The following is a 13,677-nucleotide window of genomic DNA, read 5'->3' on the forward strand; positions in this document are numbered from 1 at the left end:
CAATTAAATAATCTTATTATTCATATTATTAATATACTAGAACTTATAATATATTAATAACCATAAGTGTCTTATTTCTCTCATTTAGTCTATCCAAGTGCATGATGCCAAGCAACCCAAATGGACCATGCCGGGTCGGGTCAAGTCTTACCAATTATAGTTATGGACTTAGATATTTATCCAACAGATACAAGTCAAATATACATTTTTATGGAAATCAATCACAGGTGATTTACTATTCGTAGTTCAAATCACATGTGATTTATCACTATGTTTTATAAAAGAACTTTACCCTTTCAAAACTACTTTGGAAAAATAAACTATTTTCTAAATGCTTTCGTTGGTCAAGATTTTTATTTAATTACTTTTCTTATAAAATGTATCTACAATAATATATTTATATAAGTAAGACTTGAAGGACTTAGGACCGATAGTTCGCCTTATTTCCTGTTCTTGTTTGATGTGGGCTTAGGGTATTTGTTATCCGTCCGACTGTCGTTGATTTCTTAGTTATATATCATGTATATTGGTGTTAGATACGAGCATTTTCATCTCATTCGATGCCTATATTACATAATTGCCAAGAACCATACACACTAAGTTAACTATAATAGGTATAGTTAAGGTTACTACTACTCGTTACCGCTACTACTATACATACTATAATTCATACTATTACAAAACGATACACGAATAAGAGAACACACTATGAACTACATAGAAGACTACTACACTATATTACAAGAGAAAGCACTAATTCGGAAGATAACACACTAACTCTATGTAAGATACTCTACGCGCCACATATTGTGACCAGAGCTTTCCGGAAGGAAGGCGACGCTACATGTATAGATCTATACGGGGCAGACACTATTATATCCCGACTGTTAACTTCAGTCCGAGCCGAGCAGGCCCAGGGATGGCACTACTTCACTACACTATGTATGAACGGGAAGGTCATGGGATCCTCTATTGCTCACACTATTGGTCACATAAAAGGAATACACTATATTCACACTAAAATACTAAGACTAAAGTCTTAGTTAATATCCTGAAGTAAATAAGTATCTATTACTAATGGAAGTTCGCACCACTATCACTGTCAACAGGCATAACTTTTCCTCTATCTACACTACAAACTGGAGATTTAGTACCACACTTTTACAACAAACAGTTTTCAATGATACAACTTACATGCAACTTAGAGTTTTTCACTTACGACGTATTTTCTGGAAAATATAGGATTTTCTAGGGTTTTCTACTACATATAAATGTAAAGTGCAGTTTTTCACACTATATGTTCTAATACATTTTATACCAAATTCACACTAAATTCCTATGAACTCACCAGCTTTATGTTGATACTCGTTTTCAAAATAACTTGTATCCTCAGGTCAAAGATAGACAGGTACAGGTGCAGCATTTTGGAGAAAATGGAGCATACAAGATCCACCTCTTATTTTTGTATTACTTTTGGTGTCTATTGAAACTTTACAGAACACACTTGGAATTAAACTCACTATGTAATGAAATGGTTGTATGTTTCTTGTTTTTACTATTATGCAATTGTGATGATACTGTGCATGACGTCCTCCACCTCGAAACGTATTTCGCCGTTATCGGTTTTGGGGTGTGACAAATTGCAACCATTTTGGCAATTGCAATAATTAGAAATTAAAAAAAAATGTTATTCAGATTAAAGAAATAAAATTAATTTAAAGAAAATGAACTATTAAAATATACATATTACAAGCATTTAACTTTTATATATATATATATATATATATATATATATATATATATATATATATATATATATATATATATATATATATATATATATATATATATATATTTTGAAAGTTAGGCTTGAAAAATATGATATTTTAAAGTTTATAAATGATAGATATAATATTTAGAAATTAGGTCGAAGATATTTTGATATTTAATAAAAAAAATATATGAAATTCTTCCAAAAACCTTGTGTTTTGTTAGCCTATTATAGAATAAAAAAAATAAAATAAAATAAATCATATGTAATTACATTTATAAAAATGTAGTGATTACATTTATAAATACGTAGGTGGTTCGGATTTCTTACCTCTAAAACAATTATCCTAATGCTAGGTTGTAACGCCTAAGTTGTTGGATTCCGTTTTAACAAATTTGATATCCGTTATCAGTTTCCATAATATTACTACTATAATGGCAACTTATTTTACATGATTCCGCATATGTTTGAAATTATGGCTTCAATGCTCAATTATGGCTTCAAAGCTTAATTCTAAACGTTCTGATGTAAAACTTTGTCTTGGTGTTTAGCTCCTTGATAGGGTTCTTTTAGTGTTTTTTTATATAATTCAAAAACAAAACATATTTTAAATGATTGTTTGAACTTCGTATGTCTATTTTCTCATCCCAAGATACAAACAAATTAGTTTGAAACCTATAAATAAGTATTGTCGATCCGTTGATAAAAAAAAATAAAATTGAATATCACTAATCTTCGACATCTCTAAGGTTATTTATAACATATTCAAGTAACTGATCTCTTGTAATAGTGTTACATTCTGAAATTGTTTTGTTATATTCAAACTCAAGTAATTGATCTCTTGCAAGAACAAGAGCGGGTGTATTCATCAACCAAGTCATATTGGCAGAATGGCAGCTATTTAGAGTATTAAAAGTATTCTAATTTTAAAATATATATATATATATATATATATATATATATATATATATATATATATATATATATATATATATATATATATATATATATATATATATATATATATATATATATATATATATATATATATATATGCGTGTGTGTGTTCTCATTGATATTTGTATGTTGTTAAATAATAAACAAATTTTATTTTGTGATAAAATATAATTTTGCTAGCATCAAAGAAAAAACCAATTACTAAAACATTTGTTAAGGATGAAAGATGAAAAATTAAATTAATCTCCATTTAATCATTTATCGATCTAATAAGTTGTACAAAGCTGTGAGTGTGTAAGTGGTTTTTTGGCAACTCCGTTACTTGATAGTTCGATACAGCCGCAAATACGGTTCACTCATATCGGAAGAGACCCTTGCCAATTTGAACAAAATTTTTTGCAGTCTGCGATAGTCTCACAATCGTATGGGCCAAGTGAAATATTTGTAGGTGGTTGTGATGGCATTGCACTTGTCAAAATTATAACAAATATAAAACTGGTGTCATCTCTAATGGGATTAACAATAAAACTTAAAACACAACCTTTTGCTTTCATAAATAAAAAGATTAGCAATGGCGTCGTAAAAAGAATCTATAGATGGGTGTGAAATTTCAAAATCACTTTTCAAATCTTTTTTTTTTGGAAAATATTATTTTATATATGATTTTATACTGATTATTTAAATAATATTACTTAGTATAAGAATTTAACAGTAATACACATGCTAGCTTTTGTTTTTGCTCTGCCACCGGAAACTGTGATGTCAAGATAGAAACATAAGTATTAGTTTCCATATTTACATAATAAACATTTGAAATCAGTTTTCTTTGGAATATACTAATTCTGGACATCTTAAATCAATAACCGGTGATATACGATGTGGTTAATTTATTGTTTAAATTAAAAAAAAATGATTAAATAATCGATAACCAAAGATGAATAATAAAAGAATAATTGCCCATATTATCCTTTTTTTTTTTGTTGATAGTGGTTTCTCCCACACTGATCGACTCCGCAACATCATTATCCTCCATTATGTCGATCCTCTAATCCTCCTTCATATTATCTCTATCTGGCTTAAACCACTAGACAGCAAAACTTCAAAATCATTTCTCTTTCTTGTGCCATGTCGAACACTCAACCCAGGAATTCAATTTCCGATCATAAACTACACCATGCTCTTTCTCATCCTCAGTGCCATTTGTGCCAAAACCTTCAACAGCGAAACACACAATAACACCATGTAAATGTTAAATCCAATACACAATAGCTCAAAGAAAATGAACAAATAAAGTGGAACGAAAACTCACCATGATGAAAATAAAATGATCAGAAGCAGAAGTAAAGTTGAGAAAAAGCAAAAGAGCATGTTTTAGATAATCCTTATCTCCATCAACAGCCTTTTCGATAATCTGCTTGGTGTTAAGCAGCATGCACCTAACAAACATTAACACCCCAAAACACATCTAAAAAGAAAACTAAACACTAATCAATTTAAAGGGATTTAGCTACAAAAAAAATAAAAATATAACAGGTATCAACTTTTTACCTCAACTTGGAAGAGGGCTACACCATCAGTATCACTACCCACCTCCGCTCCCACTTGACCTTCCACCACATCTTCACATTCAGGATTCAACCCCATGTCCCCTTCATCCTAATTATTAAATAAAAGCATCACTAAGATAAAAGAGCACTTCCTCACTTCTTACCTTTCAGATTATTCAATATATCTTATAAGATATATTTCAGATGCAACCATAAGCATGCTACACGTGTGCAGAAACCAACAAAATGTATTTTTTTTTTTACTATATTAATAATAAGCACATCATGTACTACTTTTAAATGTTTTGTATGGCTGTATTATTAAAACTACCATGACTTGATAGCAACTTCTTGAAAGTAGAATGCTATAACACATGAACAAATAGAAGTACGTTGCAACTTTTTGAATCTTTGGACCAATAAAATTATAAAGTGATATTTAGAAAATATATTTTCTACTATTTCTATATTTTCTGTTGAAAAGAAGTAAAACGTGATAATGACAAAATATCTTCTTTCATTTATATAAAATATAAAAGCTATTTGTTGGACCGATTAGTCAAAGTTAAAAAATAAAAACCAAGAACTAGCTAGAACATAAATTAGCATCAAAGCAGTACAACGTAAAAGGAAAAAAATAAACTTTCATAACATTGAATTGATCAAACCACCAGGAAGAAAATCGCCTGTTCCTCTAGCGAGCCACAGGTAACAATTGAATGGCTTCTAACTCACTGAAAACCTCTACCATTCTTGGTCTATTGTTTATACTAAAATCAAGGCATTGGTTTGCCAACTTTGATATGGCTTCTAACTCATCTATAGAACCCTCGTTGACAATTTCTGCATCGAACATATCCATGGCGCGATCTTCATTCATGGCCAACATAAATTCTGAAAGACTGTGTAGAACAACAGCAAACAATATAAACTGGAACAGGGAAGAAGAAAGATTGGAGAAGAAGGTTGAAAAACAGAAAACCCAGCGTGTCTACCTGTGTCTCTATTATGAGTATATATATAAGAGAGATACAAGGGTAAAAAAGGAAATACACATTTACAGGACTAAACTTGCCTTAATTACAGGGCCTAAATTGATAATTGACGATGGCAAATCATTCCAAAGAATATAATGCACAACACTATATTTTCCAAATATATGTACGTTTACCCCCCCCCCCCCCCCCCCCCCCCCCCCCCCCCCCCCTCAAGTAAGACGTCCGTATGGAAGACGCAACTTGACTGATAAGGAATTGAATCTGGCTTTAGGCAAACCCTTTGTGAACAAATACGCTAACTGATCATCTGTTGAAATGTAGTGTAAAGATAAAAAACCACAAGTAACCAATTCCCGTATGAAATGATAGTCGATCTTATGGTGGGTGCAGGCATGGAAGACTGGATTGCGTGCCATATGTAATGTTGATAGATTGTCACAAAAGAGAGAGGGAGGATGAAGAAAAATATTCAGCTCATGAAACAAGTAGGAAAACCACCGAAGTTCTGCAGTAGTAGTTGCTAGTGCATGATATTCAGCTTCACTGCTGGACCATGAAACCGTTGATTGTTTCTTGGCAATCCAAGAGACGAGATTTGGACCAATATATACGCAAGCACCTGTCGTAGACCTACGATCATTAGGGTCCCCTGCCCAATCAGAATCAGAGTAAGCTCGGATGTCAAAAGTGTTTGAAGGGTAGAAAGATAACCCCTCTTGTATTGTGCCTTTAATGAACCTTAGGATGTTTTTAGTAGCCTGCAGATGAGAGGTGCGAGGTTGGTGCATGAATTGGCATACTTCATTGACTGAAAATGTGATGTCTGGCCTGGTTAGTGTAAGATATTGTAATCCACCAACCATGCTACGATACTGGTAGCATCTGAAAGAAGATCACCATCATGTAATGAAAGTCGGGAATTAGGAGCACTGGGAGTGGTGGCTGGCTTGCATCCAGTCATGTTGAACCTTTCCAAAAGATCCAGAGCATATTTGGTTTGTCGTAGATGTAAAGTATGAGCATTACGTGTGGCTTCTATGCCAAGAAAATAGTGTAAGTCACCAAGACGACGACTGTCAAAAGTCTCACATATTGCATCAATCACACTAGCCACCATCGAAGGAAATGATCCCGTGACAATTATGTCATCGACATAGACTAGAAGAACTGTAGTAGCCTCTTTAGTGTGTCTGATGAAGAGAGATGAATCAGATTGAATGTTAAAGAAGCCCAAACGTAAAAGAAAGTCATGAAGACGTTGAAACCATGCCCGAGGACTTTGCTTGAGACCATAGAGTGCACGATCTAGCTTGCACACATGATTAGGAAAGGAGTTAGAAACAAAACCTGGTGGCTGTTTCATGTAAACGTCTTCATGAAGTATGCCATTAAGAAAAGCATTTCTGACATCCAGTTGTTGGATATCCCACCTTTGAGCATGAGCGATTGAAAGAATAGTACGTATGGTTGATGGTTTAACCATCGGAATGAATGTCTCTGCATAATCAAGACCTTCCTGATGGGTGAACCCTTGTGCCACCAAACGAGCTTTGTGCCGTTCAAGAGACCCATCTGATTTGCGTTTGACTTTAAATATCCATTTACATCCAACAACATTCATTTCTTGTTGAGGTGGAACCAGATGCCATGTGTTGTTTTTGTGTAGGGATGTAATTTCCTCTTGCATTGCACATTGCCAATGAGGTAACTTGGAGGCTTGTTTAAAAGTCCGAGGTTCATAAAATAATTCATCGGATTTAGTTGCCACCAAACCATGTGGGAGTGAGTGTGGTGTTGTTGATCGATAAATATCAGCTAAAGATTTAACCTTGAGAACTGGATTTAAATCATTTGGACTTTCAGAGGATGGAGTGGTCGGTTCTGAAAGTACAGGGTTGGCAGGTGAAGAAACACCAGGAGTGGGGGTGAAGAGGGAAAAGCCTCAGGGGTGGCTATTGAAGATTCTGTAACATCACCAGGAAAGAAAAGTACTTGGTTATTTGAATTAATTACAGGGTGTTAATGATGAGTTCGATTCTTGATAGGTCTGGTAGGAGTTTTAGGAGTAGGTGGTGGCAGAGGGTTGGGCGTGCATGGTGGCTGCCCAACACCTGACCTTTGGACCTCTCTTTGATTTATGGTAATGTTTGGCTGCAAATAGACCTCCCTAGAAATTTGGTTTATGACGTGGTCAACATTCTTTGGTTGTGATTGCCCGAGTGAAGAACCTGCAATATTATTTCTCAATGGAAAATCCAACTCATCAAAAACAACATGTCGAGAAATGTAAACTCGACCATTCTTTAAATCCAAGCATCGATAACCTTTACGTGAATTATCATAACCAAGGAAAATACACTAAACTGATTTTGGCATAAGCTTGTGAGAGTTGTATGATTGAATGTACGGGAAACAAGAACAACCAAAGACTTTAAGGAAATGATAGTCAGGGTCACGCAACAGAATTTTTTGATAAGGAGAGAGATAATTGAGTTGACGCATGGGCAATCTGTTTATCAGGTACACATCAGTATTAAAGGCTTCGAGCCAAAACTTAAAAGGTGTGTTGATTTTTCCATAAGATATAGACCCATTTGAACAATGTGTCTATGTTTTCGTTCTATGACGCCGTTTTGTTGTGGTGTGTAGGTGTAACACCTGTGTTTCCGGGCTTGCCATTTTTAGCAATGTAATGGTCTAGGTTAACCTTTGTAACCCGTTTTGAAATAATAAGATTGTATTATTTGAGTATTATGTGTTTTGTGCTTAATTGCTTAATTATGTGGTTTGATTAATTAAGAATAAAAATAAGCATCAAAATTTAAGTGTAAAATAAACTTGATATCTTTGGTTAATGTTGTAGTAGTTGAAACGAGGTTTCCGAATATATATAGAACGCCCAAATCTGACTTCGTATGAGGAAGTTATGATTTATCGAAGTTTCGGCTTGCGATTTGCAGCCTGTTTTACTCGATTTGAGATCGAGTGGTTTTTAGCCGAAGCAATCTAAATGAGAATCGAAGATCTAATTGTTGGTATCGAAACGATAAAAAGTTAGGCGAGAACGGACGTCAAACGAAGAAGTTATGGATTTATAACAAAAGTTTCTGTCCCGACCTATTAAAAATAAATTTAAAATTAGCCGACGGAGTCTAAACGAAAGTTGTAGAGCGTAGTCTCACCTTCGCGTGGATATAAAGAACGTCGAAAACGGAGTTCGTATGAAGAAGATATGAATTTCCGAAGTTTATTAAATATTTTGTATTTAATTTTAATTGAAAATCCGGCATTATCCGAAGGACGAATCATCGGATTCATCCGAAGTATGCCCCGCGTACAGCGAAGAGTGTCGACACTTCGAATGAAGCATGCAGTGACGATTTCGGAGGCATGTACGCCCCGCGTACAAGCGTACACCCCGCGTACTGGGAAGTTCCAGCCTCCTATAAATAGGATGCGAGGGGTCCGGGCATAATTGCTCATTTCTCCTCCATTTCGTGCCGAAGCTCTGCATTTTTACCCCCGAAGCCATCCCGAGGCCCCGGTAATATTCCCGAGTCCCGAAGAAAGTCCCGAGATCCTGAAGACCCCGAGAAGTACCGTTTCCGAGCCGAAGCTCTGCCCGCGAGAAGTTCAATTTTTGAAGAGATCTTCCAGATCTGCTGAGGATTACTACTTCTACAAGCCGTAGTGCTGTCTGATCATCTTCTGATCAAGTGAGTGTGTAGTTATTTTCTTCTAACGCATAATTATGAAGTATTTTATACGGAATACGTATTATGTGTATAATTTTGTGGTTATATGTGTGAGTGTATACTACCTTTCATAAACACGATAATAATACAAGTATGGTTTGAGTGTATTAAGTATATTGTTGTTTATATGTGTGAATGTGTATTCACTTTCTTCTAACTCATAGATATGATTTATTCTCTATGAGATATGTGTTATGTGTGTGTGTGTGCCTCATCTGTTATGTGAAATATGTGTTGATTAAAGCATGCTATACAGGTTTTTATCTATGTATAAAATGTATATTTTTATCTACTAATATGTTGGGTAGAACATGGGTAGATAGTTGGTGTGTAATAAATAGATGAGAGGCCTCGTTGTTGTTTGATCTAGTCATCTAGCGGAGTTTAGATGACGACTACATACTTTCTAGATAGTCTTGTGGAAACATTAGCAGGTTCGCCACCTGTAGGTGTTAATGAACTTGGGTGTTCATTCGTTGTACTCCATCCCCCTCATGGTTGCCTTATTTGACTTATATTGCTGAGGTACCCCCGAAGCATGTGTTGTCGCCCCGATGAAATATTCTTAGACTAGGTCCCTTATGTTAGTTGTCTTAGGGACATTAAAGTGAGAATAACGGAAATGGGTAATTGGGTTATTGTTGGTTGGTAAAAATTAAATATGATTATTTATTGTGGGTTGAAAACCCTATATGCTCACCAGGCTCCCAAGCCTGACCCACTCAGTTTTATTTGTATTACAAGAAGTGGCGCAAGGGCATGAGATGGATGAACCATCAGTTGTTTTGTTTACAAATCTGTATATGTATATATTTGTTGAATGACTTGTAATGTTATCGTTTATGCTTATTGGTCTGTATCGGAACATGACACCCCGAGTTTTGATTATATAATGAAAAAAAATACATTTCTTTTATGAAATGATTTGGTAAACATTGTTTTATCATGTTTTGTTTTTGGGAACAAATTCCGCAACTCTTTTAAATCAAAAGGATTTACTCTGAAATTATTTTAAAAGCATAAATGAAAATCGGTTTTTTCTGGCCGAGATTTTGGGGATGTCACAGTAGGGATACGTGAGTTGATGTTTAATTCCATATTTGGAGAAAAAGCTGTAAAATGACGACTAGTGAATTCACCACCACCATCAGTTTGGACCGCCTTAACAGAATGCACCGCTGCAATTTTCCGAGATAATTGATTTTCAATTTGAGTTTTGAAGGTAGAAAAGACATTAGTAACATTAGACTTATGAAATAATGGGAAAAGCCACACATAACGTGATCATCAACTATAGATACGTAAAAACGATGAACATTCGTAGAATAAACCGGGGGAGGTCCCAAACATCAAGGTGAAGCATGTCAAGAGGATGTAAAGCATTAAATTTTCTAGGAACAAATGCTAATTTGGATGATTTTCCCATAGGACAAACATGGCAACACTGTTTTTCTAAAAATTTGCCATTTATTGGTAACTTAAACTTGCTGCGAAGAACTCTAAGAATATTAGGAGAAGGATGTCCTAAGCGAGCATGCCAAGTATCAGGAGTTGACCGTTCGTGTAAGAGAGCAACTGGGCTATGAGATTTCTTTGGATTAAATGATACTTGATAAAGACCTCCACTGCTATTGCCAGAAAGAAGAGTCTCCCGCGTCTGAATGTCCTTAACACAAAAACCACACGAGTCAAGTTCAAAGAAACAATTATCCTTAGAGAATTGACGAATGGATAATAGAGGTTTTGCAACTTAGGAATAAACAGGATCATTGTTCAGTTGAAAAGATCAATTTTTATGATGAAAAAAAATTTACCAACTCGAGAAATAGGCAAACTTGTGCCATTACCAAAAATCACTGCATTTTTACTTGTATATGACGAATACTCAGTTAGGTTGGTGGGGTCTGATGTCATGTGGTTTGTTGCACCCGAGTCCAAGACATATGGTTCAAAATGTGAGAAGTAAACTGCATTGTTTCGTTGTGTTCATACTCTGGCATTATGTCCATATTGGTAACACAGTTGGCAAGTAGTATTCAGGTCAAAAAACTGACCCATATGAGAGGGTATAGGTAGAATTCCCCTACCATTGGAGTTTCCTCCTCTAAATGTGTACGACTATTGCCATGACCACCTCTGTTATTACGATTATAATTGTTGCTCCACTGTTGACTCCCCCAATTACCTCTGCCTTGATTTCCACCTCTACTTGTGTTATTATTACCACGACCTCGGCCACCCCGATTTCCATTGTTGTTGTTGGAACGTGAAGATGGGTTAGGTTGAGCGGGAGAGGTTTAGGTAGCATCGGGGGCTGTGGATTGCTCAATTGGGATTGCAAACTTTTGTTGTAACATCTCTTCTTTAAGAAGTAATTCTGTCAATTCCTCAAGATTAAGGGATTGTCTTCATGAGATGAAGCAGTAGATGTGAGAAATTCTTTGAATTCGGCACCAAGACGACCAAGGATACGTTGAATGAGTTCTGAGTCTTCAAGTGGTTTTCCTACAGCGGTCAGTGAGTCGGATATGGTTTTGGCTTGGAGAAGATAGTCTGACACAGAGAGGTCCGTTGGTTTCTTGAGATTGTGAAGACGATCTTGTAGGTTTTCAATTTGATTGTTGATGTGGAGCCAAATCGTTTAGCCAAGACACTCCACGCTGTTGGGGCTGTGTCACATGAGTTCAAGTACGGTTAAATTGCTGGGGTGACGGTTCCTTTTATCCAACAACAGATCAAATCTGTAGCCTTATGCCATGTTTCATGATCTGGGTTATTTTTGCCATCAGCAAGGATTTTAAGAGGTGGGGTAGGATCAATGACAAACAATAGCTGGTGAGCACGAAGAAGAGTTTTGAAAAGTGTACTCCAGTTTACATAATTATCTTTGGTAAGATGAGTATGAGCCATGATGGCGTTAGGGTTATAGAAAATTGGGAGAGAATATGATTTAATCATGGAGGATGAACCAGAATCGGTAGTCATGGAAGATTCAGAGTCCATGGTCAGCTCTGATACCATGATACCATGAAAGACTGTGTAGAACAACATCAAACAATATAAAGTGAAACAGGGAACAAGAAAGATTGGAGAAGAAGGTTGAAAAACAGAAAACCTGGCGTGTCTTCCTGTGTCTTTATTATGAGTATATATATATATATAAGAGAGATACAAGGGTAAAAGAGGAAATACACATTTACAGGACTAAACTTATGCCTTAATTACAGGGCCTAAATTGATAATCCACGATGGCAAATCATTCCAAAGAATATAATGCACAACACAATATTTTCCAAATATATGTAGGTTTACAAATTCTGTATCTAAACTTCTAGATTAACTATCAGGTATAGTCATAACTGCCTTCTTTCTTGTCAATATTTCCAATAAAACCACCGCAAAACTATACACATCACTTTTTTCTGTGAAGCGGCCAGTTTGGTAGTAGTGTGGATCCATGTAACCATCCGTCCCATTCACCTGGGTAGTCAAGTGGGTTTGATAGGTTGTCAGAAACCTTAAAATTCCAAAATCCGTTACTTTGGCTCTATAGTTTTCATCTAAAAGTATGTTGGTTGACTTCATATCCATATGATATATAGGGGTGGAGGTTGCTCCATGCAAATAAGATATTGCTCTAGTAACCTCTGTAGCTATTTGTAGACAGTGGTTTAATGAAAATGGGAACTGTTCAGCTGTTGTATTATGAATGAGGTCAGTCAAACTACCATTTGAGATGAACTCAAAGACAAGTAGTGGGACCTCCGTCTCTAAGCAACATCCAAGTAGTGTAACCACATTTCTATGGTTCACTTGTGTAAGGATTGCCATCTCATTGATGAATTCTCTTACATGGCGCAGATCAACAACTTGGGACTTTTTGATGGCTACAGTCCTCCCATTGGTTAACATTACTTTATATACAATACCTTGGGCCCCTTCACTAAGAATTCTATCCATATTAAAATTGTTTGTGGCCTTCTCTAATTCCTCTTCCGTGAAAAGAATGGTTCTGTGGCCAGCTATACCGGTATTTCTTTCTTGTTGTTGGAGGAGCAATCCTCCATTGCGTTAAAAACACTTCTTTTTTTTTCTTTTGATTTTACTTTTCTTCACTAATTTGAATGAAGCATAACCAATCACCGTGAAAAGAAGTAACCCCAAGTTTATGATCAAACCTGAAAGGAAGGAGGCAAATATAAAAACTACACATTTTCACAAATAATCATAATAATTCATTGGTTGTTAATTTTACTTTAGGTGCAATGGAAGAGACTAAGACCATGTTTATCAATAAGACCCAATCTTATATTAAAATAATAGCTTTTTACTTGTCCACCTATACAACTGTAAGGCAAAAAACCTTGAATGATGCCCAAAAAAAAACGAGCAACAGGGGACAGAACTAGGAAAATAAGAACGAAATAAAGACAACTTAATTTTCACTACTACATAGTGGCAAATAGAATACTCTTAATAGAATACGGTTGTATAAGAATCCGTATCATATTAGAGATAGAGTATTGTTCACAAAAAACAACCAGTACAAAATCAAATAGAATATTGTTTTCATAATCACCATGACTTTATTTACATATAGAATAGTATGTATGTGTATTTTAAAACAAAAAACCACCATTGAAAAACAA

At 35.2% G+C, this 13,677-nt stretch overlaps 2 protein-coding genes across 3 annotated transcripts; both read right to left on the bottom strand.

Moving 5' to 3' along the window:
* Positions 1 to 3,053: 3,053 nt before the first annotated feature.
* Positions 3,054 to 5,440, bottom strand: LOC111884677 (bax inhibitor 1). Of its 2 annotated transcripts, none has more exons than XM_023880988.3 (3): positions 4,277 to 5,440; positions 4,038 to 4,193; positions 3,054 to 3,940 (listed from the first exon to the last, which is right to left on the bottom strand). In XM_023880988.3, the coding sequence occupies exons 1-3, from the start codon at positions 4,370 to 4,372 to the stop codon at positions 3,896 to 3,898; spliced, it is 297 nt and encodes a 98-aa protein (XP_023736756.1). In that variant the 5' UTR covers positions 4,373 to 5,440; the 3' UTR covers positions 3,054 to 3,895. The 2 variants fall into 2 exon arrangements, 1 of the variants encoding a protein (XP_023736756.1); XR_006185166.2 differs by having other exon boundaries at positions 3,058 to 3,940; positions 4,038 to 4,164.
* Positions 5,441 to 12,232: 6,792 nt separating this feature from the next.
* Positions 12,233 to 12,940, bottom strand: LOC111884634 (wall-associated receptor kinase-like 17). Its single transcript, XM_023880935.2, has one exon. It carries the CDS (start codon positions 12,938 to 12,940, stop codon positions 12,365 to 12,367), a length of 576 nt encoding a protein of 191 aa, XP_023736703.1. The 3' UTR covers positions 12,233 to 12,364.
* Between the last annotated feature and the right edge of the window lie 737 nt (positions 12,941 to 13,677).

Source organism: Lactuca sativa, chromosome 7 (assembly GCF_002870075.4).
Source record: "Lactuca sativa cultivar Salinas chromosome 7, Lsat_Salinas_v11, whole genome shotgun sequence".
NCBI classification, from domain to species: Eukaryota; Viridiplantae; Streptophyta; class Magnoliopsida; order Asterales; family Asteraceae; genus Lactuca; species Lactuca sativa.

What these genes read in the sequence shown, in the direction of transcription:
- LOC111884677 (XM_023880988.3), bottom strand. Translation starts at nt 4,372, where the DNA reads ATGGGGTTGAATCCTGAATGTGAAGATGTGGTGGAAGGTCAAGTGGGA. An exon ending in TAGCCCTCTTCCAAGTTGAG is followed by an intron (nt 4,194 to 4,276) that starts GTAAAAAGTTGA and finishes TTTTCTTTTTAG; the next exon opens with ATGTGTTTTGGGGTGTTAAT. An exon ending in ATCATTTTATTTTCATCATG is followed by an intron (nt 3,941 to 4,037) that starts GTGAGTTTTCGT and finishes TCGCTGTTGAAG; the next exon opens with GTTTTGGCACAAATGGCACT.
- LOC111884634 (XM_023880935.2), bottom strand. Translation starts at nt 12,940, where the DNA reads ATGTTAACCAATGGGAGGACTGTAGCCATCAAAAAGTCCCAAGTTGTT.